Source organism: Lepidochelys kempii, chromosome 10 (genome assembly GCF_965140265.1).
Source record: "Lepidochelys kempii isolate rLepKem1 chromosome 10, rLepKem1.hap2, whole genome shotgun sequence".
Taxonomy (NCBI): Eukaryota; Metazoa; Chordata; order Testudines; family Cheloniidae; genus Lepidochelys; species Lepidochelys kempii.
In genome coordinates this window covers 77,763,111-77,786,091 of record NC_133265.1, presented here as the reverse complement: position 1 = coordinate 77,786,091, position 22,981 = coordinate 77,763,111, and the positions used below count along the sequence as shown (strand labels likewise).

Below are 22,981 nucleotides of genomic sequence, written 5' to 3'. Positions count from 1 at the left end.
TATTGACACAACAGTGGGGAAAGCAAAAAATAAATTACCCATGGTCTATATTCAGTCACCATATGCCTGAAGCATGCCTTTACAAGGTCTGAGTCAGCTGGACTTCTAAAGACTAGGATGCTGAGTGATGTGACATGCTTATGCAGCAATGCTCATGGTTGCAGGCTCTTCCCATTGCAAGCCAAACCAATGAAGCAGTACACTGTCTGTCTCCCTGGGTGTAATGAACTAATGAAAAAGAAAAATGACAGATGTGCCTTGGAGCAGCCTGATTCAGGGCAGGGGGGTGGGGGCCTACGTATGAGTGAGCATGTTCCAGTGATGCATAAAGTTTTTAAAAACACTGATCTGCTATTTGGAGCTCTGTTGAAGGACAAGCAGTAGTGAGTCCTAAAATGACATGCAGCTGTACAAAGAGCATCTGGGGAGCGGAAGCAGGAAGCTAGGATAAATGTAAGCAGAGAATCTAGAAGCCGCTGCAACTGGGGACCCTATCCAGGAAATGAACAGCAGTCAGCTGGGGACCCTATCCAGGAAATGAACAGCAGTCAGCTGTCTGAGAAGATCTGCAGCCAGCAAAGGAGGTAAGAGATGAAGAGTAGGGAGACTTGTTCTTAAAAGCTGATGCTAGTGTGAAGGAGGCTTGATGTGAGGGCTAGGTGTAACCAGTGCCAAGTCATGGCGGTAGAAGGGGTGTAAAAGCGTAGGTAACAAGGGCTGGCAGCTCATACAGCGAGGGAGGCACTGGCAAATGCAGAGGGAGTTGGAGAGAGGAATAAATGCTCAGTTCTTCCAGGCCAGTAACAGCTCTGGGCAGGCCCTGTTCCTGCAAGTCACAGGCTGTAGGCAGGGAGCTATTCACAGCCATTAGACACAGGGAGGCAGGATCTTCCGAAGTCCAGGACTTGGGCATGCCTTAGAGACGGGGTCTTGGGACCCGTGGGGGCCTCCACCCCCTGCAACCCCTGTGGCAGCTACACCCATCACTCCTGGCAGGGGCAGGGGCAGCTGGAATCCAGGGGAGGATCCTAGGGCAGTCCAGGGAACCTCAGGATTGGTAGATCTGGGCTTCTCAGACTCAGAGCACCTCTAACCTTTGATTGGTCTAGGGCTACCCTCGCTGCGCTTCCTGATTTCTCATCATTGGTCTGAACATCTAACACCCCCCTTCTGATTGGTTTAAGTTTTGGCCTCTTCCTCTATCGCTTGATTGGCCGCAGCTTCGATACCTCTTCTTTTGATTGGTCTCCGCCTCCTTTTTTTTTTTTTTTTAATACTAACCACCGTCCCCTGATCTTTCCTATATCGCGATTGGCCGTCAGCAGCCGCGCTGCTTTCTGATTGGCGGAGCCTCCCCAGGCCCTGGCTACGTGTCGCCTGGCCCGGGGAAGAGCGCCGGGGGCGGTACCTGCTCCCGGACGTGGCGGTCAGGCGGGCTGGCCCCGTGAATCCGGCTCGCTGTGAGGGGAGGCCGCGGCCGGCGGGATGGAGCTGGGCGGGGGGGCGCCGGGTCCCGGCAGGCCCGTGCTGGAGCAGGAGGGGATCCAGGTCCTGCAGCAGTCGGGTGAGCGGCCGGGGCCCTGGGCTGGGCCGGGGGCGGGCTCGGGGGGTAACGCCCGCCCCGAGGCGGTTGGGGGGGGGGGTCTGGGGGGGCAGGGTCGCTCGTGAGGGGGCCTGGGCTCTGGGGCTAAGCGCCGACCTGGGGGCTGCCCCCCCCCAGCGTGTAGCCTGCCATGGCCCGTGGGGGGGGGGAGGGGGTGACAGGCCCCACAGGAGTGCGGGGGGATGAGCCCCCGCGGATCCTCTTCCCCGGCAGCAAGTGGGAATCCAGGCCCAGCCTTGACACCTCTGGCTTGACGCGTCCCTCTCCTCTTTCCCCAGTGGGCTGGCTGCTGGCCAGCTACGGCTGGTACATCCTCTTCGGCTGCGTCGCTGTCTACCTCGTTGTCCAGAAGTTGGCTGAAAAGATGAGAGCCCAGAGGAGGAACCGACCCAATGCAGCCGGGGCACCACTTGGTTTGTAAATCTCCGTTGGCTCTGGGGTGGCACGTTCGCTTGCCCTGGTTTAGATCCGTGGTTTAGATCCTTTACGGTGGGTCCTTGGGCGTAATACCTTGGAAGGCTTCCCAAAGTCACGGTTATTGGTAGAAGGTCAGATGTGGAGAGCTTTGTTAAACGCCAGTATGTGACAACATTCCTGCTGTAAGGATCTTATGAACTAACACAGACGTGATACCCAGGGCAACTTTTCAGGCAGCAAAGGTGCAGAGCCCTCACTGGCGAGGAGGTCAGTGGGGGAAGGCTTAGTGAAAGATGTGGCGTTGAAGACTGGGAAGGCTTTGCCAAAGATGGAGGGTGGCCTGAAAGGAGAAGGGAGAAATAAAGGAAGCAGTGAAAAGAGGTGCTGCAGGATAGCATAGGGTTTGGGGATAATGCGTCTTGACTATGATATTGAAAGCAACGCGTTCTGTATAGTGACTTATATGATACCGTGGTGCCAAAATACTTCAGGGTTCATCACCACGGAAGTTGAGCACCCTATAGAATTGCCAGAGAAACTGCAAGATGTTTTTGTTATGCTTTGCAAACCCTCCTGATTAGTATTTGCCTGTCACTTCCTCCTTCTTATTATCCCTTAGCGCCACCCACTTCATAGGTCATGTTTGTGCAAGCTGCCTACGGTGTATGGTATCTTATCTCTTGAACTGTGCCACTAGGTTGTAAATTGTACACAGTCCAGGCTTTGTTTCAGTTTGAAACCACCTATTGCCTTCCCTTTACATGCTGGCTTTCTTTCATCGGGATAACTGGATGTCACTGTGCAATGAAACTCCACAGGAATCTTTTTTTCTAAAAATCGTGTTCCATTGTTGCAGGCTGCAATGGAAATACTAAGTCATGGGAAAAAATGACATGCCAAAAGCCCAGTATTTTACACAACTACTGCTGAAACTTCTCTATCCAAACAATTATTTATTCATGAATTAATACATATCAACATACAACTCATGCATAGAAAATATGAAACTTCCTTGTATTAATAAGTAGAAAACGCTGAGTAAAATATCTGAGGTTTTTTGGGGTTTTCTGGGGGGAAGTCAACCTTTTCCCCTGTGACACTTACAAAAGGCAGCAGGGAGAGAGGTGGATACAATAGGTGGCCTGTATCAGGCTGTCTGCTTTCTCCTTGGAGAGGAAGGTGTATAATATCTTCATAAATCATGTCTCTGATAGAGCATGTTGGATCTTCCACTTTATTGTTATGATGAGACAAGTAGGAGCAATTGGAGAAGGAATGGGAGGGAGTCTGGGCTGGTTTGTTAATGATTCCTAATAGAAAAAGTTCTGTAGGTAGATGAAAGTGGATTCCCTGCAGGAGTATGGGTAGGTAGTTCTGAAATAATTCTTACCAACCAGTTTCAAACACTAGAATGGCAACTTTAAATTGTTGATGGGTGGGTTAACTGTAATGGGTTAATGATAATTCCAAAAATTCTAAATGTGATCAGCAGTTGGATCAGTATATAAGTTATTGGAAAAGATTAGTTAGAAAGTAAGCTTCAGCTACAGTTTCTTCCAGAGCAACTATAGAGCTGTATGGTTACACTTCTGTATCAAGATTCTTTGAAGATGATCGTTTTGCCAACTTTTTTTCATGATCTCATAGAACCTGATGTGGTGGTGAGACAGCAGGAAGCTCTGGCAGCAGCTCGCTTCAGGATGCAAGAGGAGTTGAATGAACAAGCTGAAAAATACAAAGAAAAGCAAAGACAGGTAATGTGAGGGCCAGGAGGACATTTATTTAACTTCTTAATTCGCAGTCCAGTTTTTGTGTGTGTGGTGGGTGGTTTTTGGGTTGTGTGTTTTTTTTTTTTTTTTTTTTTTTTTTTGGTACAGAATAGGTTTATACCTGACCAAATTGTAGAAGATCTGTGAACTCCTGGATTTCTTCCATATTCTGTTTGGAACAGAAGGCTTGGAAGATTACCCAAGGCTTAAGGGTCAAATGATGAAGACTGATGTATTCCATTTCTATTACTTCAAAGACTTTTGGCATAAGGAGAATAATTGTCTTAAGCCCAAATGCCGAAGTGCTTGCTTGAGTTGAAGCTTTGATGATCAGTCAAAATGATTAGATCCTGCTAACATGCAGGAAATTCATTCATGCTGGACTGTTTCCACTATTTGTTCTACTCCTTCCTGAAGTAACTGACCTAGTTAATACTTTTTTCTCCTAAAACATACAATAAGAGAAAACTCTATAGGCCTGATTCTTGAAAAAGTCAGACTTGGACTGTGATTGTGCATGCAAACCTGGGTTATGTGTATGCAAAAGGATTCTTCACTGGCTATATTAGCATGCCAGTTAACCACACAATTACACATGGAATTTGTATGCTCAATAGCAGACTTAATTTTTCAGGAAATTGAGTGCCAGTACAACTCCACGAGGCCTTAAAAAGCTGTAGAGTGCAACTTGCACTAATGAGGAATACCACATAATTCAGTGATACTGTCTCCTCTAGGTAACAGCATGGGAAAGCTAATAATCAGAATAGCAGTAATGAACCTCACTAATCCTAGTTCACTTTATTTTCTCCCCGCAGTCAATAGAGATGGTAATATCTCTTCATAAGTAATCTTCAAGTGTCGGAGTCCCTATCAGTGTAGTTAGACTTTAGCTACCAGGATTTCTTCAAATATCAAATGGAAAACTGTGTTCAGGAGGAGAATAGCCATCTTTGAGGAAATCTAACCCAGTGCATTTAGACTGAGAAAGCCTTGCTTTCTTTGACTCTGGGCAAACTAATATACCTCTTTTTCTTTCCCATCCTTAAGAATAAAGGAGTCTGATGTGTTAACCATTAGCCTGTACTGCCTATTCGATAAATTACTTTAAGAAAGATTCTGGTAGCATTTTCATATGCTGATAATTATGTTTATTCCATGTGAAAATATGCTTTATTCTGCTTTTCAGCGTTTCATTTGAACAATGTTTTCTTCCACCAAAAGCCTCTGATATTTTAAATGCCTTCATATCCATGATTTGTAAAGATTTGCTTTCAAGAAGACTTTTTTTTATATATATACTAAAATCTAGTTAGCTCTTTACTTAACATTTAATTTTATTATTTCAATTTGTCTCAGCACATGGAAAAGAGGTGCAGCTATGATTTAAAGTCATATTCTTTCCCATCCCTGTGCAGTGTGGTTGGAAAGACTTAGATATTACTTCTTTAGCTAAGGCAAGGAAAAGTAGGAATTGTATCAGTTTTGTTTGTGTGTTTGGTTTATGATTTTTTTTCTATGCTAAAATGGCAGCACTTTAGCTGTTGGCTTTTTGGGAGTTGTTACAATTAATTATACCGTCAAACAGTGTTACAAATTCTTCTATTTCCGCCCCCACCCCTGCCCAGCTTGAAGAAGAGAAGAGAAGGCAAAAGATAGCAATATGGGAAAGCATGCAAGAAGGAAAAAGCTATAAAGGAAATCTGAAACTGAACCAGGTAACTTTACTCTTCTTAAACTTCACATGTTGCAGCAAATATCTTTAGTTAGATAACTAGCTGAAAACTACAAGTTGACAAGCTCTAAATAATTTTCATTTGTCTGAACAGCAAGAAATAGAATCCACTGCTTCTGCGTCATCAACAGTCCCGAAGCCTAAACCTAACAAAAAGCCTTTGCGAGGAGGTAGTAAGTATGAAACCTGGGTGTCTGTCAGTTATGGAAAATGAAATACTTATTCGGCTAGCTAGATGGTTATTTTATATGTGGGTGATTTTGTGTCTCTTTGTTGAGACAGAGGGTACCCTTGATTCTCGATACAGCTCATGTCTTGTTGGAGGAGTCTTATATTTGAGTACTGTAGTCAGTACAAAGTCAGTTCAACTTTTGTAGCCACGTTCTGCTAAATGTTACAGAGAAAAATCTCTGGGCCTGTTTGTTTCTGCTGTGGGGAAACCTGACAGTATTACAGCCCCTTGAGAAAACGTTTTAGCATGACTCAGAGATCCAGTAACTCCTCACTTAACCTTGTCCCAGTTAACATTGTTCCGCTGTTGCTGATCTATTAGGGAACAAGCTTGTTTAAAATTGTGCAATGCTCCCTAATAACATTGTTTGTTTGGCAGCTGCTTGCTTTGTCCATTGCTTGCAGGATTCTCTGGACGAACAGCCCCTCCTTGTGGGGATTAGAACCTGAGGGGACTAGCAGCTTCCCCTCCGCCCCCCGCCCCCCATCAGCTTCCCTAAATTCCCTGTAAGGTATGTGGCTTGGCAGCTGCCCAGCAGCAGTTCAGGTGCCGCCCTCCCCCAGCTGCAGCTTCCCTAAATTCCCTGTAAGGTATGTGGCTTGGCAGCTGCCCAGCAGCAGTTCAGGTGCCGCCCTCCCCCAGCTGCTCCTGACCTGCCCTCTGCCTTGGAGCTGCTCCCGGGAGCTTCCTGCTTGCGGTGGGAGGAGAGACTGATATCAGGATGTCCCGCTGCTCCTTCCCCCTGCTCCGTACCCCCTCTCCACAAAGCGGAGGAGGAGACAGAGCTTGGCCAGGGGAGGCTTGCTGGAAGCTGTTGCTTCCTGTCTGACCTGGCTGATCTGCTTAAAAGGGCAACGTACTTGAAGTGGGGTCAGCGTACTTAAAGGGGCAGTGCACGTCTCTCTCTCTCTCTCTTTCATGCACCCGTCCGCACTTTGGAAAGTCAGCACTTGTGCAGCCGTGCCTGTGCCTTCAGGAGGAGGGAGTGAAGTGGTGCCCTCCAGCTGGATAGCGTGGGCTTATCAGCATGTTCAGTTTTTGCAGGGAAGTGTTCGCAGCTATTGCCCTGACTGCATCTGTTGTGTTTCCTCCCTCCTGCCTCAGTCCATGCTGCCTTGTAGAGTGTGAGGCTACATTAACAACAGCGTATTAACCCTTGAGGGCTCAGCCGAGTGCTAGTTCATCATTTAGCAGCAAGGCATTCCCTGGGAAATATCCCACTATCTGACTTCACCACCTCAACCAAGCTTTACAATCATTCATTGCTGCGTACAATATTAAACTGTTTGTTTAAAATTGTTTAAAACTTCTACTGTATGTGTACATAATGTCTTCTGTCTGGTGAAAAAAATTTCCCTGGAACCTAACACCACCACATTAATTCTTATGGGGAAATTGGATTTGCTTAACATCATTTCACATAAAGTCGCATTTTTCAGGAACATAACTACAGCGTTAAGTGAGGAGTTACTGTACTGTCTCCTGATCTTAGAAAATGTAGATTTTGATTAACTTTTTTTTTTTTGGTAACTTCTTTTGGTCTGGGTAAATAAAAGGAGCCCCACAGCATGCTGTCTGGTCTCTGTGTGTATCTCCGAGCCCTGTTTTTTTAGATACGTCTTTTCTGCATTTTGTTTTATTTTACACAAATGTAAGTGTAATTTTAGTTTCATGCAGCATTTCATTTGCCTCACTGCTCAGATGCCACAGTGATTGAACCATGATATCAGTACTATAGATAAAAGCCACACAGCCAGTCTCCCCCCCCCCCCGCCCCATGTACAATGCACCTACTTTCCCTAATAATAAAGCCCAATTTGGGACCAATATTCTAATTGGTATTGCCATTAGTGATTGTCCAGATGATCCTACCAATGAATGTACCAAAGTAGAAGGAATACACCTTGAGGGTACAGCAGTGAATAGGTTACAATAGCTGCACAAAGAACCTTGTCGCATCTTTAATATGTTTAGTCAATAGTTCATTTTACTATTGAGTTGAAAATCCTACTTGAATGTGAGATTGACTGCCATCAATGCCAAACACGTTGTATGTATCACCTTAACTGATCACTCTTGTTATAGTGTGTATGGTAACACCCATTGTTTCATGTTCTCTGTGTATAAAAAATCGTTCTACTGTGTTTTCCACTGCATGCATCCGATGAAGTGAGCTGTAGCTCACGAAAGCTTATGCTCAAATAAATTGGTTAGTCTCTAAGGTGCCACAAGTACTCCTGTTCTTTTTGCAGATACAGACTAACATGGCTGCTACTCTGGACCGTTGTATGTTGTTTATCATCAGCATACTCTAGTAGTCTGTTACCACGGAATGCCGAGCATTAAAACTGTTATGAACAGGAAATGAGAGAATAACAAAGAATGGGCTGCAGCTAAGCTAAGAAATGTCATAACATCAGTTGGTTCCTTCAGTCATTTCCCTCTCCTGCCACCTATCCTAGCTTCATCCCAGGCAGAATCCATGTTTAAATGACAGATTATGGAATTAGATGGCTGTATTCTGCTCATGAGGTAAACAAGGGTCAGTTGAAGAATCCTGCAGGCTGAATAAAATTCTGAAAACAGAACTTTTAGTTGTTCAGTGAACAAGATAACTTCTGTAATGATGGGGAAAGTCGTGGAGGTTTGAATGGAATAGGTTAATATTGAAAACTGCTCAGTCAGTATAGCAGAGAGTAGTAATCTGTCTGCTGATCGTGTATGGACAAAATAATTAGACAAGAGACATTTGCAAGTTTATATCTTTCCCAAGTGTACCCTTGTAAAAGGTGACTGAATCTGGTGTTTATCACATTGGGAAATCCAACTAAAAATCAGTGTCTGTCTGGTTTATCTTATGAAACGAGAAAAGTAAAATTGCCAAAGCCATGGGGATGAGAGGCCTGCACTTCTCTAACACCAGTAGCATGTCAGAAGTTTACTTCAATGAGGTTACAGAGTTTAACCTCATGGCAAAAAAATGGAGCTTAATGATCTGCAATAATGAATGAGCAGTGCTATGTCTGTGATGCAGACTTTGTTATGTACAGTGTTATCACTGCAAACTGCACATCTCCCTTGTGCATTTTGGAAGTCCTGTGGGTCTTCTGCCACTTAATTTCTCTGTTGGAGTGGGCCAAACTTGTGAAATATGAGTGCTGTACTGTGATATGTAACCTCTTAAAATTGCCAGACTTCAGTTATTGATGACATGGACTGTTGGATTGTGTTACGAAATAAATCCCCTCCTGACTGGGGTTTACCTCTAACTCTCAATTGTCCATGTTTTTACTATCCTTCCTCTGTCGTTGCAGGTTATAATCCTTTGTCTGGAGAAGGCGGTGGAACCTGTGCTTGGAGACCAGGTCGCAGAGGAGGTCCATCTTCAAGTGGATGAGGCTAACCTTACTGGTGTCTAATGACACTAGCAGGCCTAATCTGACCCACTAGTCAACTGCCTGTAGCTTGCATGTCACAGTGACTCTTTTGGGGCTTGGTTTAGTACAGGTGTAGACTTAGAAACAAATGTACATGACACACAGATTTTAATGTGACAGCTAAAAGCCCTGACACATTATCTCACACAGGAAAATGGTTTATCCTTTTTTAACAGACTGAAGACTATACAGGGAACAGAATGTCAATCAACAGTTGTCTTTTGGTTATCTAAAGAAGAAGCATGGTCTATGGCTAAAGCATGTGACTTAGTCACGAAGTCTGGCTTCTATGCCTGGCTGGTCAGGAGACTGCCTGTGTGACCTGAGGCAAGTTCCTTAATGATCTGTGCCTCAGTTTACCCATCTGTAAAATGGGGATGTTACCTTCCTCATGGGGCGGGGGTGGTGCACAAAGGCATATGGGTGACAAAGACCTGTGAGAATAGGGCTTGCCTGTATGATATTTCCATTCTTGGGGGCACTTCAACAAGTCTGACTTAATATTTCTGCTGGTTACTAAGTGCTAAATCTTTCACTGGGTGATTTAGAGCATGGCTCCAAGGGCTCAGATGTCATGGGTTTAGTACAAAAGGCCAATTATTATAGATGAGTCTCTGTGACAAGCTGCATTGAATGATGTTGTCCTTATAAATGGTAAACAAACCAGTGAGGATCACGGATACTAGACAGTAGATGCGGGTTTCTTGCTATCTTTTTTTTTATTTCAACAGTTTTGTAAAACAAAACACTGTAAATATTGAATACCATTGGAAATAAATTGTAAACTTAGTATTTGCAATACTGTGGTTTTTACAGCATCTTTTTACATAGGAGGTACCTGTTCTAGTTCAATAAATGTGACTAAAGCAAGATACTTCCTGGATTGTGTGGTTACGTTTTTTGACTACTAATTCAGCATTAATGCTTGGCCTGACATTTTGATGGCGTCCCTCAGTGATTTTTTTTTAACCCTTCTAATTTTCATTGGTGGCTATTTCAATGCCGAATGTCCGTTTTCTAATAAATAAATAAATCTCCTTCAGGCTGAGACCAAAATGCGGAAAATATCAGGCTAGAAACTAAAAGCTTTGGACAGTTACAAATGTTGGAAAATGGGGTAAAACAGATCCTCAGCAATTGAATCTTGTCCAGCCTTTACAATTGGAGAGCTTATGCTGAAAAACATATGGCAAGGGACTTGTGCTTTCAAATGGTTGGAGACGGTCAGTAGCTCTTTCCAGGCTGTAGTCAATGATCTCTGGCTTTTTGGGGTGGTGGAAATATCTTGGGCTGGTTAACTTGAAAACTAACAGACCTTCAAACAGAAGAACAATAATTTATAACTTCTGTGGCTGTGATCCTACAGTGTGATCCATTCATGGTGACCCCTGTGCTGATGACATCAGTGGGAACCTGCATGAGTCTAGTAGGTCCCCAGGCAGGATCAGGTCCTTCATCTGGAGGCCACTAGAGTAATTTCCTGTGTACCATCTTGCTTCTCTTCACCAGAGGCACTGCAGAAATCTTCCAACATGGGCTGGTGGCCTGGCGGTCTTTCATGCTGAATAGCTCAGCTGGATACAGAAGCCTGTCCTGTACCCTGCTGTCGGTCTATGCTGTGTGAAGGGTCCGGAACATTTGTGCTGAAAAGAGTCGACAGTTTGCAAATGAGTTTAACTCCAGCCTGTGTAAATTCTACATGCTCTAAACAGTAAGTGAATAAAGAGTATAGGCTCTTCATCCTTCTTTTTTGGCATATATTCAGCTGTGTGGGTGGACACAGTGTTGATCTAAAGGCAGCTGATTTATAAGTGTCACCCCCTCTTCAGTACTTTTATCAGAAACCTGGGTGGCTTTGGCTAGTCCTTCTTTGTGGATCTTGCAAGATAAAGCATGAAAAGTTCCCATCAAAGGCATATGGCAAGTATCCACACGGCTCTGGTCTCTTTATTTTGAGTTCGTATGTACAGTGTCCTATTTCACTAAACTAGCTTAAAGCCCCTTGCAAAATTGTGCTTCTAAACACACACTTGGAGACTCTTCACTGCTATTTCTGCACGGATATTCCATTTTATGAGTTCACAAATCTTTATAGCGACTACCCCCTACATCTTATGTTCCCAACTTTCAACCGCTGACCATAAATGGACTATTTCAGCCAAGTGTCATTTAATCTTATGAGCTCTAAAGTCCCTAGTCAGAATCTCCCAATGTAGTCTTCTCCTGTTACTTATGTCATTTTGATTTTAACTTGTAAGGGATATATCTAAATGCATTCAGAATGTGCAATGAGAAGGCTGTTAATATACTATCAAAACCATCTTTTCATTTCCTGGCCTCTGTGTGCTTAGATTCATACTCTCAAACGTCCCTGAGTACGTGTGTGCTATGTACTGTAGTGTGAGGCATTTCACTTCTTGGGGCTTTCATTGTTGAATAAAGCAAAGGAAAACGGGAGGCCAGGAAAAGCTCCATTAGTAGATTTTGAAGATCACCTATCATGGGAGTGAATGGGGTGGCAGGGCTGTCTTCAGGCCCCTGTGGTTGAGCATGAGTGTTCCCTAAGGCTGGGTTAACTGGGCAGCAGCATGGGCTTCACGCTGGGATGCTATCTTCACCATAGAAAGCGATGTTTAATTTTGAATGAAAGGTGCAAAATGCCCCAAATGACAAAGATTCTAAAGAGGCAGAATCAAAGGTGAGTGGGGGAGTAGTTCCTTTGCACTCACCTTGTTCCCAGACTCCCAATTTGTTTGTTTGTTTTAAAGGTAGCTTTTTTCCTTAAAAGATCTTTACTGAGTTATATGGATCTTTATTAGGTGCGCCCTGCTCCCTCTGTCAGGACTTCCTTGTTCAGGCCAGGCAGTGGGAATGTGTGTTTCACTGAGCTCCCTGATCATTAGAGCTGGGCAAATGATTATCTTTTGGATGGGGCAGAGAAGATTTGCTTCCATGTCTCCTCCCTTCCAGCCAAGTGCCTTAATCACCAAGCTGAAGGGGAGCTCACTCTGGCACAGTGAATATTTATACAAAATGGAACAGCTTCAACAGGCATGCCTGAGAGTAGCTCACCCTAGAATACCCTTAGCCCAGTGGTCAGGATGCTCACAGGAAAGCTGAATTCAAGTCCCTGCTCCAGAGTGGGGATTCAACCCTGGCTTTCCTGCATCCCAACAAATGCCCTCATCATTGGTTAGAAGGGGAAATGTACCCTCTCACTCTCTCTTTTCTGAAGCTGGCCCAGTCAAAACTAATTGGGTCAAATTCACAAGCAGTTTTCAGGGGTGATCGGAGATGTTCTTTTCTGACAAACTATAAATGTTTTGCCCAGTTCTACTAGTCATGTCAATTTTTGTTCCTTCTTTAGCAACTTAAGAGATGCCCACTGAGGATGGAGTGAGTTTATTTAGTGACTGGTAACTTTCAAAACAAACCAAAACCAAAAAAACCCACCTTAATCCTCAGGTCTGTGAAACATGCCAAAATTGAGTCTTCTTGAATCAGTCATTTTAGAGTTAATAATGAGCGAGTTAAAAATCCTACTCCCTGTTCTCCCCTGCCCCCCCCCCCCCCGGCTTTATATTTGTTTTTGGCTTGCAATTACTCAAACAGCTGGAAGCTTTTTCCCTCAGACATCTAAAAAGCAGATCAATTCTGGACTGAAAACAAATATGGAAAGTTTTAGCCCAGAGGGAGAGTTATCCAGAACTACAAGTGAGTGAAAATGGGGTTATAACGGAACTGTGGAGTGCCACGCTCCTATTTAAGACAATGTCAAAATTCCAACAAACGGCAATGATACAGGATTGTACCCTACACTCGTTGCCTTCAGCAAACACACCAGTGTTCTCTGGCTTAAAAGCTTATTGCTTAATAACTGCTGTAATTGCACTGTTGTGCATTTACTGGAGATATTTCTCTGGCAGAGATTATACTGTAAAACATTAAGACTGATACTTACTTTGCTAGAACAATACAGAGTTTCTAGTTAACACAAATACTGTTTAAACCTCCAAGCATAAGACACCTTTGGGGTAGAATTTCAAAGACGTAAAGGAGTTAAGTTTGTGCCTTTGAAAATCTCTTTCCAAGGTGTTAGGTGCCTTCGCCCTGATCTACACGTTGGGGGGGGGGGGGGGAGGAAGGGTCAACCTAAGATACGCAACTTCAGCTACGTGAATAGCGTAGCTGAAGTCGGCGTATCTTAGGTCGACTTACCTGGCCGTGAGGACAGCGGCGAGTCAACCGCTGCCGCTCCCCCGTCAACTCCACTTCCGCCTCTCACGAGCTGGAGTTCTGGAGTCAACGGGGAGCATGTTTGGGGATCGATTTATCGCGTCTAGATGAGATGCGATAAATCGATTCCCCGATAGATCGATCATTACCCGCCAATCCGGGTAGATAGATTGATCACTACCCACCGATACCTGCCCTTAGAAATACAGCTAGACTTGAAAGATATCAGTTTCAACTAAACTTTCATTGGGAAGGTTTCTCAGGCCAAGGATGGAATTGCTGGTTAAAACAGGACAAAGAAACCCATTCCAGAGCGGTCAAGCCATTAGGGCATGTTGGGAAGACCCAGGTTCAAGTCTCTGATAGGCCACGGACTTGAGCCTGGTTTGCCCACTTCCTATCTGAGTGCCCTAACCCCCAGGATATTGGCTGCTCTCTCACATGGGGATGCTTTGTTTTGGGATTCTTTGCAGAACTATTTGAAAGATCTTGGTTTCATTCCACATTATAATAGAATGAAATGCAGAAACCTCAAACAAATTTTGCATACCTGACTTCTTGTTTTCCAGCCAGCCCTCCACATAAGTAGCTTACCTCTTGCGGTAAAACAAGTTCTGCTGCATTTTCTAGAGTTTTGTCTGGTGTAATTTTGAAGTTCTCGGTGATCTGAGGCTTTCAGTGCTTCCCTTGGTAGATTAGTGTACGGTCTAGTTGATTTTAACCTTAGCCAGTTTTCTGTGATACTCATACGACGTATTCTGTTTCCTGGGAAGAGAACTCCTAGCACTAGTTGGAGCTCATAGTGAAGGGGCTAGCCAGGGGTCAGAAGGAGGGGGAAAGTACTCTATTGAGTTCCACTGAAAGCTAAGCTTTATGCTCTCACGATCTCAAAATACTACTCCTGGAGGATTGTGCAGAGCTCTACAATGGACGAAATCTTCCTCTGTGTAGGAGATCTGCACAAGGCCTCAGCATGGTTTAAGTGGGACCTAATTAGTAGTACATACCCATAGGAGCCCAGCCCCAGGTTTATGTCTACACTGCAGCAGGAAGTGAGCCTCCCAGCGTGGGTAGAACGACTCATGCTCGCTGGGCTCAAGCAAAGCACTTAAAACAGCAGCGCAGACGGTGTGGCTTGAGCTGCAGCTCGGGCTCTCAAGCCCACGTGACCCCTGGATCTGAGCTCAGGTGCCCTGCTAATGTGAGTCTTTCTACCCAGTCTGGGAAGCTCGCTCTCAGCTGTGGTGTAGACGTGTCCTATGCAGAAGGATTTCACCGAATACAATAGTCTCTCTACTTCCCTGCATGTTTTATTAGCAATGAAATGCTTAAGAGGGTTGACTTTTAAATCATTGCTTGGCTTTTTAGTCAACTTCTCCTGGAGATCAATGAGGCATTTCCCACCTGGGTTGTTTCAGGCTGGCTGCACATGACAGCATCATAGAATCATAGAATATCAGGGTTGGAAGGGACCTCAGGAGGTCATCTAGTCCAATCCCCTGCTCGAAGCAGGACCAACACCAACTAAATCATCCCAGCCAAGGCTTTGTCAAGCCTGACCTTAAAAACTTCTAAGGAAGGAGATTCCACCACCTCCCTAGGGAACCCATTCCAGTGCTTCACCATCCTCCTAGTGAAATAGTGTTTCCTGATATCCAACCTTGATCTCCCCCGCTGCAACTTGAGACCATTGCTCCTTGCTCTGTCATCTGCCACCACTGAAAACAGCCCAGCTCCATCCTCTTTGGAACCCCCCTTCAGGTAGATGAAGGCTGCTATCAAATCCCCCCTCACTCTTCTCTTTTGCACACTAAATAAGCCCAGTTCCCTCAGCCTCTCCTCGTAAGTCATGTGCCCCAGCCCCCTAATCATTTTCACTGCCCTCTGCTGGACCCTCTCCAATTTGTCCCCATCCCTTCTGTAGTGGGGGGCCCAAAACTGGATGCAGTACTTCAGATGTGGCCTCACCAGTGCCGAATAGAGAGGAATCAATCTGCTGGCAATGCTCCCACTAATGCAGCCCAATATGCCTTCTTGGCAACAAGGGCACACTGTTGACTCATATCCAGCTTCTCATCCACTGTAACTCCCAGGGTCCTTTTCTGCAGAACTGCCGCTTAGCCAGTCGGTCCCCTCATCAGTCGTCATCCCATTGAATGGTGAAGATGTTGGCTTTGTCTGTGTTAGGAAGTAGCTCCATTTTTGCAGTCGGTTTAGCTGAGGCAGTGCTGTGCAGTTTGTCCTTATCTGCACTTACCACAGTCAGCACCGCTACTGGTGAACAGATCACTGTTAAGCCCTTTCGGAAATGGGGCTGTTTTCAAGTGTAAAAATAGCCTGTTTGCAACCAGATGAGCTGGGGACTTGACTTTCTTTAGAAGAAAAGCTTAGATTTGGGAGTGTGACATGCAATGGAAAAGTACCCTATCGCTGGCTTGGTGTGACCTGACCCACATCCACTTCTGTGGGTGGTGCAGTGCAAGCTTCCAACTAGAGAACTCAGCTGTCCCACACTTGACCACCCCACCACACCTACCGCTTGAGAGTCCCACTCATGAACAGAATGCTTTTGTAACCTGATCAAGGCCCAGATCCTCCAAGGGTAGGAGGTGCCTAACTCCTACTGATTTCAGTACCTTTGAAGATCAGGGCTCAGTGGTCTAGATTAAGGCCCTGCTCAATTCACTCCCCGTGGGGACCTACAGGTGGGTTTAAACCTCTGGTTCCTAGCCTCTTCCTGCAAGCACCTGCCATGATGGATTGACAGGTAGGCAGCCCCTATTCGGACTCCTTTTACCATGCCCCCCTCCATCCATGCTCTCTTTTCCTGTGCATTTTTAACATCTGCCTCTGTTTTCCCTCCCTGTTTGTGTCTTGTGGTGACTGCTAACTGCAGGGCACACTGCATGGATTGAGGCCTCCTTTGGTAGCTTTGAGAGGCTGAGTTGCTGAGCTTTACGAGAGCAAAAAGAAGCCTGGGCACTTGGCAGCTGCCTATGCATGTTGCCCAGCGTGTGGGAGTTCCTTGTGTGGCTGGATGCATTAGGGGCTGCTGCTGGAACATGGATTGATGGTGAGTGGTTTTCAGGAGGCCACCAACTGCTTCCTGTAGCTGTAGGAGCTACACTTGGCCTGGGAAGGTGAATCAAGCCTAGGGTCAAAGCTGCTTGCTCCTATTCTCTATCCCACAGCAAAGCCTAAGTAGTCTGGGATTCCCCTACGGGAGAGCCTGCTCCCTGTGTTGGGAAATACCGTTGTAAACCCAGATCCCCAACAGTAAAATGTTAATGGTTTTTATAAGTTGTATTGTGGCAGCAGCCAAAAGGGCTCTCTGAGGTTATGTTGACAGTGGAAATGTTTTACTGCCTTGTGACGTTCTGAAGCTTTGTTTCTGAGACCGCAAATCCTTCTGAAACAGACTGATGCCTGCCCCAGGGGTAAGTTTGAAGGAAAGGTTTAAAAGGAACAGGTTGCTATCAGTTGACTCAAGCTAAGTCCGCTTCACCTCCATTGCTTCCCCTTCTTTCACTACAGACCCCTCTCTTTAGTGATCTCACTCATCGCCATTCCACGAGGACACGGTGCAGATTCCGATTGGCTGCTGACATTTTATGGCGAAAATGAAATGGTTAGTTTTGTGGGGTGTGAAATGTTTTGAGGGCAAATTCTGAGAATTTTCTGTTTCCCTTTTTAAAAGGGAGTGGAGGGGAAATCAGGAACTTGATCTTTGAGAGGTCACTTTGTAAATGTGCTTCCTGTTTTTAGGGCTCTCCTACTGTACGTATGAAAACTAGAGGATGCTGTCAGTGGGAAACATTATTATTTTTTTTATTAGTAGTAGTAACAAAACCTGCATTAAAAGCTGTGACCTGACCATCTTGCTGCTCTAAGTATCTTCTCCTGTAAATCCAGTAATGGCTTTTGTGTTTAACCAGACGTACAAACGCTGTTTGCCTTACTGCTTAGGTATAAAACACCCCAGACACTGTGTCCCCAGCTGTCACTTCTAAAATATATATTTTCCAGACACTTCCAAAAGTTAAATGAGGCTGTTCTGAGAGAAGGATAGCAAAATGTATGAAACAAAGTTTCCTTCTGTGACTGCAAGGTCTGAATCGTTGTAGTGATTAAATGCAGCAGCAGTCTCGTCTTTTCCTGCAGGAAGCCCATGGAGCCCCTGCTGCATTACTACGTTAGACCATAAGAGAGCAGCATTGTTCCAGGTTTATGCCTCAGGCCTAACGTATATCACCCCTGTGATTCAAATGAAAGGAGAAGCTGGGTTTGATCAGTGTCAGGACCAGGGAAGGCTGAGGAGAAGAGCAGTGAGTGTTGGAAGTCTGGAGGGAGCAGCAGGGTTTCTGCATCACCCAGGAAAACACAGCGGTGCTGGAAATACTGTGACACAGACAAGTATTACGAGTTGCCCCGCTAGATTTTTCTAACTTGACTCTGTTACCCTGAATATGTGAAGTGTGCTCATTTTCCAGGGCCGGAAGAGTTTTAAAGACTTGGGTTTGAACACTGGTTACCAAAGAACTGTAACAATTAGGTTCCTAGAGCAGTTAAAAACTACTCTCTTTCTTTAACTCCATCATTTTAAAAAATAGTAACAAATTTATAAGGCACCATTACATTATTTAAGTATATATAATATGCTTATCACAGGGTTTTCCACAGGATAAGCGAAAAGAGCAAAATTACCAGCCAATAATGTGTACCAAACAAGTTAGCCTTTCTCTGTCAATCATATAGCAGATGCGCTTTCCCTGTGGCTGTCCCACAAACTCCACTCATCCCAAAAGAATGAAATCTCTCTGCTTTATCCATGTACATAAAATATATACAAAGCCTCATTATCGTTCAGGATAATGTTGACCTGCAGCTTGACAACTAGACGTGGATTTAAATTGTGCGTTTGGTCCTAACAAGTGCTCAGTTTTCTACTTGTATCTTTGCTGCTGATGTTTGGGAGAGTGAATGTCCTATTCTGAATGTTCTATACTAGTAGCAATAAGTTGAAGGAGCAAGGACATGTACTTCTCGCAAATCTTGGAAAGTTATCTAAGTTTTCTTTGCAACGATTTCACAAAATCCACATACAGAGTGGAAGGAAAAAGAGTGTGTATCTGTAGTTGTGGGTTTACATAACTATAGTAAAAATGTAATGTGCTTTTTTTTTTTTTCAGTGTCAACTAATATAAGATGCAAATGTTAACTAATGTTTATTTGGGTGGCTGCTGTATGAAGTGCGATCATGCAGCATGACCCATTCCCTTCCAATGCCAAGTAATTGTCAGTGTAAACCAAACTATTGTGGTCTGGGTGCAGTATAGTGTGGTGGCAGGAAGGACTAAATTGGAGTTAGTCTGACATCTTGCCTTATGCAGTGCTGTTGTAGTCGTGTTGCCTTCCTTTATCTTTGTTATGGGCAAGAAATCCTATGGGCGTCAATGATTTTAGGCAAGAATCAAGGGTTATAATGAGGTTAAATTATGCATGCAGGGCTTTTCTTAAACTACCAAGGATCAAGTCTGGGATCGTTCCACAGATGATGGTTGGTAATGTGTAATACACTTTATGGCAGTGGATGGGCAACCTGCGGCCCACATATGGCCCATGAGGGTAATCTGATTGCGGGCCATGAGACATTTTTGCACGGCCCCCCGCAGCTTCCAGTGGCTGCGGTTCGCCCACCACTGCTTTATGGTGTCTCCAATATCCTAGTGCTATTTCCAAGAGCATTAGTGTGTCCAGTATCCCATAACCTCCCTGTATATAGAAGTGGCTATTTTTACATTTAAACAGAACCTTTCATCCTCAGAGATACCAAAGTTCTCCATGAACTACAAACATACTTCACTACTGAAATGCAGCTACCTCTGCAGTAGCGTAGTGCATTGCACAATGACGAAAGGGAGCCAAAACTTTGGTGAGGGTAGTGTCAGGGCAAATGTATTGTACCCAAGTGTGCTTTGGAGCCCATACTGTTCACAAAGAACAGCGAGGACATTTGTTTTACCTGATAGGCCTCTGCACAGTGAACGTCATGCTATCTGTCGAAGGATGGAAGGCCCCGGTCAGCCCAGTTGCGATTTGAAGCTTAGTTTAATTGACAGCTAAAAGATTTAGCATTTTGTCTAGTAGTGTGTGACTAATATTCTCACACATCAGCCTCTGCTCCTAGTTATGTGAGTGACATGGAATAAATAATGTGAATTTTGAATCTGAATCCTTCCTGTGCGGTTAGATGCCATTCCTGTCTATGCTGGGCCGTGCGGCATGTCCTCTCTCTTGTGAATTACAGGGCTTCAGTTCCATTGGGGGCTTTGGTAATGTCATAAACTGTGAGAGTAAAGCTTACCTCTGCAGAGTCAGGCAATGGAATTGCCGCCTTCTAATTCAGAAAAGGTGCTTGCTTTATTTTCTTGTGTATACAGCGATCCCGCCACAATAAAATCTAGCCAAGAATGCCCTATCTCAGTGATTCTGACCCTTTCCAGACTACTGTATCCCTTTCAGGAGTCTGATTTGTCTCATGTACCCCAAGTTTCACCTCACTTAAAAACTACTTGGTTACAAAACCAGACATAAAAATACAAAAGTCACAGCTCACCATTACTGAAACATTCCTGACGTTCTAATTTTGTCTGTATGGAATTTTAGTTTGTACTGATTTCGCTAGTGCTTTTTATGTAGCCTGTTGTAAAACTAGGCAAATATCTAGATGAGTTGATGTACCCCTGGATGACCTTTGTGTACCTTCAGGGGTACACATCTCTGGTTGAGAACCACTGCCCTATCTGACATAAGAAAGGGTGGAATAAACGTAAATCAAACTCTACTTGTTTTAATCCCTGTATTCCTGTTCTCCTGCCGTCTTATAAACTTCATCCTCTCTACATCTGTTGTAAAGTCAAATAGATTTGACGTTTTTATGAGGAGTTTTTTTCCTCTCTGAGAAGAAGCCAGTTGACAACATGTCAGCCCCAGCCCTGTCTTTCATTGCCTTTTATCCGTGCTAACTGCCTTTTCCTTTCAGAAGATTCTTGTGACTCAAAAGCCTGCTGGCTTTCCCTTGAATCAGGAGATTTTTTAATGCCGATTTGGAGCCTGGTTAGAGTGCTCCTATTCCTGCCATTATATATAGACGACCTGCCACACCTCACTTATTTTGAAGGGCGTTGTCCCTCCCTTTGAGTTAATTTTAAGTCAGTGTTCTAAAGTTTCTCTCAAAGGATTTTGCCATGTGTTTTAGGGTCTGATGACACAGTTTTTACACAGGCAAAAAGAAATACCCACCCCACCCCACCCCACCCACCACCTGGCTTCAATGGAGTTATTTGAAGAACCATTGAATAAACGCTCAGAAATTTCACTTATTTTGACCAGCACAGTCTGGAGCGAGGCCTTTCTAACTCTCTGCTAGACTTTTTATAATGTCAAAGAAATCGAGGTTTCTGTTCCCCCTTTCAGGCCAAAATGGATAAGAATGTATCCTAACCCCTTGTAAGTGATTAATCCTCTACTAGAAATAATGTCAAATACTGCAAAATGTAATAAAAAGGAATTAACTTATTTTTTTAACCATTTGGAAAGAAGTGATACCACAGCAGATTAAAGGATTTTATTGTCCTAAACAGTGGGTTCAGATTATTTCACTAGAGATAGCTGTCAGTACATGCTGGGTCCCATGCCATGTATCAAGAGAAGAGACTCCAGACAAAAGCTCTTCTTAGGAACTGATATTGTAATAGTAAGCAATGCTTTCACCCTATCCAGAAGGGAGTCATTCTTTCACTTGAACAAACAGATTTCTTTTGATCTGTCTAGGATGGAAAGGTTTCTCTTTTGCAAGCAAAGGGGTCTTGCACAGCATTTTGGGGGAAAAAAATAAAAAAAGGAAAAGTTCAACCTCTTTCTGAGAGGAAACCGCCAATCCGCCTCTTGCTTCAAACTTGTAAAGCTGCTGGGGAATTGTCTGCTTGCTTTATATGGTCTGATCCAGTGCCCATTTAAGTTAATGGAGGGATTCTTACTGACTTCAGTGGGTGCTGGATCAGGCCCTACATAAACTCTTTCCTCTGGTTCCTGTGCCAGACTTGTATCCTATTGTCTTTCATGGGCCTGCATGCTAATGTAGGAGGCATAATCTCACATACTTTTTTCCTGCCCCCTGGCTGACTTTGCTGTCCGGATGCTTCTCACTTTCTCTCTTTTCCTCAGGTTTCAGAGTGGTAGCCATGTTAGTTTCTATCAGCAAAAACAACAAGGAGTCCTTGTGGCACCTTAGAGACTAACAAATTTATGCTTATGCCCAAATAAATTTGTTAGTCTCCAAGGTGCCACAACGACTCCTTGTTGTTTTTTCTCTTTTCCTCAACTGCTTTCCTTTTCTTTCGATGCCAGCCTGGAGTTCTCTCATTCCTGTAATGTTTTTTTTCTTTCTTCTCTCTCTTTCTCCTGTCTTTTGCCCCTGGACTTGTAAACTCAGTTGGAATGAATTAATTGCATCGCTTCCATGTGTAGGGGTAGCCCAAGAGAGAATAATGTCTTCTCTCCTTCCTTTTGCTCACTCGCTTCCTTATGTTTCCACGTTGGATTTACATTTACCCGTGAATTCAAGTTTGCTTCAAAATCTCTTGTCATGAGTGTAAATCCTGGTAACCCCTAGTATTTTGTTTGCTTGTGTATTATGTACAGCCAGTTGTTACAGGGTAGTTTTCTGCAATAACCGTGTCAAACCTTATTGAATTAAGTTTCACTTTATATATCATTGTGGGCCAGGGATTGTATGTCATTCCATGGGGGAGGAGGACCTCAGCTGTCTAGGAACTAAAAACAGTAGGGGGTGTTTAGGTAGGTAGATTCATTCAGGTTGTTGTAACACCTCCAGAGAGAAACCACCACCTGGAGAGGCTCGCATATACTGGTTCAGACAGGATTCTCTAGAGAACCAACAGACAAAGAAAGGACTTTTGGATAAACAGCCTTCTTTCTGACCCAGAAAATGGATAGTACCTTTTGTCCAAAGGGAGGACCGCAGTCCTTAGGGAAGGGTTGGAAAGAGTGAGCCTCTCCAGGATCCTTGTGAAGATTGGGGGGAGGGAATATGTTTTCTCTGTAATGCTTTCACCTTACAAGTAAATGTGCTTGCTTATAAATGGCTGTGTGGTAACGTATACCTATGAGCAATTATTCTGTTTATAGCCTCTGAGAAGGTGAAGCTGGACTGCTTAGGCTGTCTGACTTGGTAGCGAATTCACAGTATAGGCCATCAGATGCCATCCGATGAAGTGAGCTGTAGCTCACGAAAGCTTATGCTCAAATAAATTGGTTAGTCTCTAAGGTGCCACAAGTACTCCTTTTCTTTTTGCGAATACAGACTAACACGGCTGCTACTCTGAAACCTTTCTCCTTATGTTATGCACGTTTTTTTCTATGTTGTTTAGGAGGAAATCTTACTAGTGTCCCCTCAGATTAACAATTTTTGATCTTAATAAGGACTAGGAAAATGGCCAGTTGTGGGTAATTTTTTTTAATGAATAAATA

At 44.2% G+C, this 22,981-nt stretch overlaps 2 protein-coding genes across 4 annotated transcripts in view; both read left to right on the top strand.

Annotated features, from left to right (window-relative positions):
* The first annotated feature begins 1,373 nt into the window (after positions 1-1,373).
* Positions 1,374-9,983, top strand: SELENOS (selenoprotein S). 2 transcript variants are annotated; one of them, XM_073304306.1, is made up of 6 exons: positions 1,374-1,564; positions 1,882-2,016; positions 3,668-3,774; positions 5,418-5,507; positions 5,619-5,694; positions 9,071-9,983. In XM_073304306.1, exons 1-6 carry the CDS (start codon positions 1,486-1,488, stop codon positions 9,151-9,153), a joined length of 570 nt encoding a protein of 189 aa, XP_073160407.1. In that variant the 5' UTR covers positions 1,374-1,485; the 3' UTR covers positions 9,154-9,983. The 2 variants fall into 2 exon arrangements, with proteins under 2 accessions (XP_073160407.1, XP_073160406.1); XM_073304305.1 differs by having other exon boundaries at positions 1,375-1,564; positions 5,619-5,697.
* A 651-nt stretch (positions 9,984-10,634) lies between these two features.
* Positions 10,635-22,981, top strand: part of CHSY1 (chondroitin sulfate synthase 1) — a 114,427-nt gene continuing 102,080 nt past the window's right edge. The window contains exons 1-3 of one of the 2 annotated variants that reach the window (XM_073304301.1): positions 10,635-10,904; positions 16,326-16,502; positions 16,964-17,057. The gene's annotated coding sequence lies outside the window, so the exon portion shown is untranslated. Of the gene's footprint in view, positions 10,905-16,325; positions 16,503-16,651; positions 17,058-22,981 lie in introns of those variants that run through there. The other variant, XM_073304303.1, reaches the window with a different exon arrangement.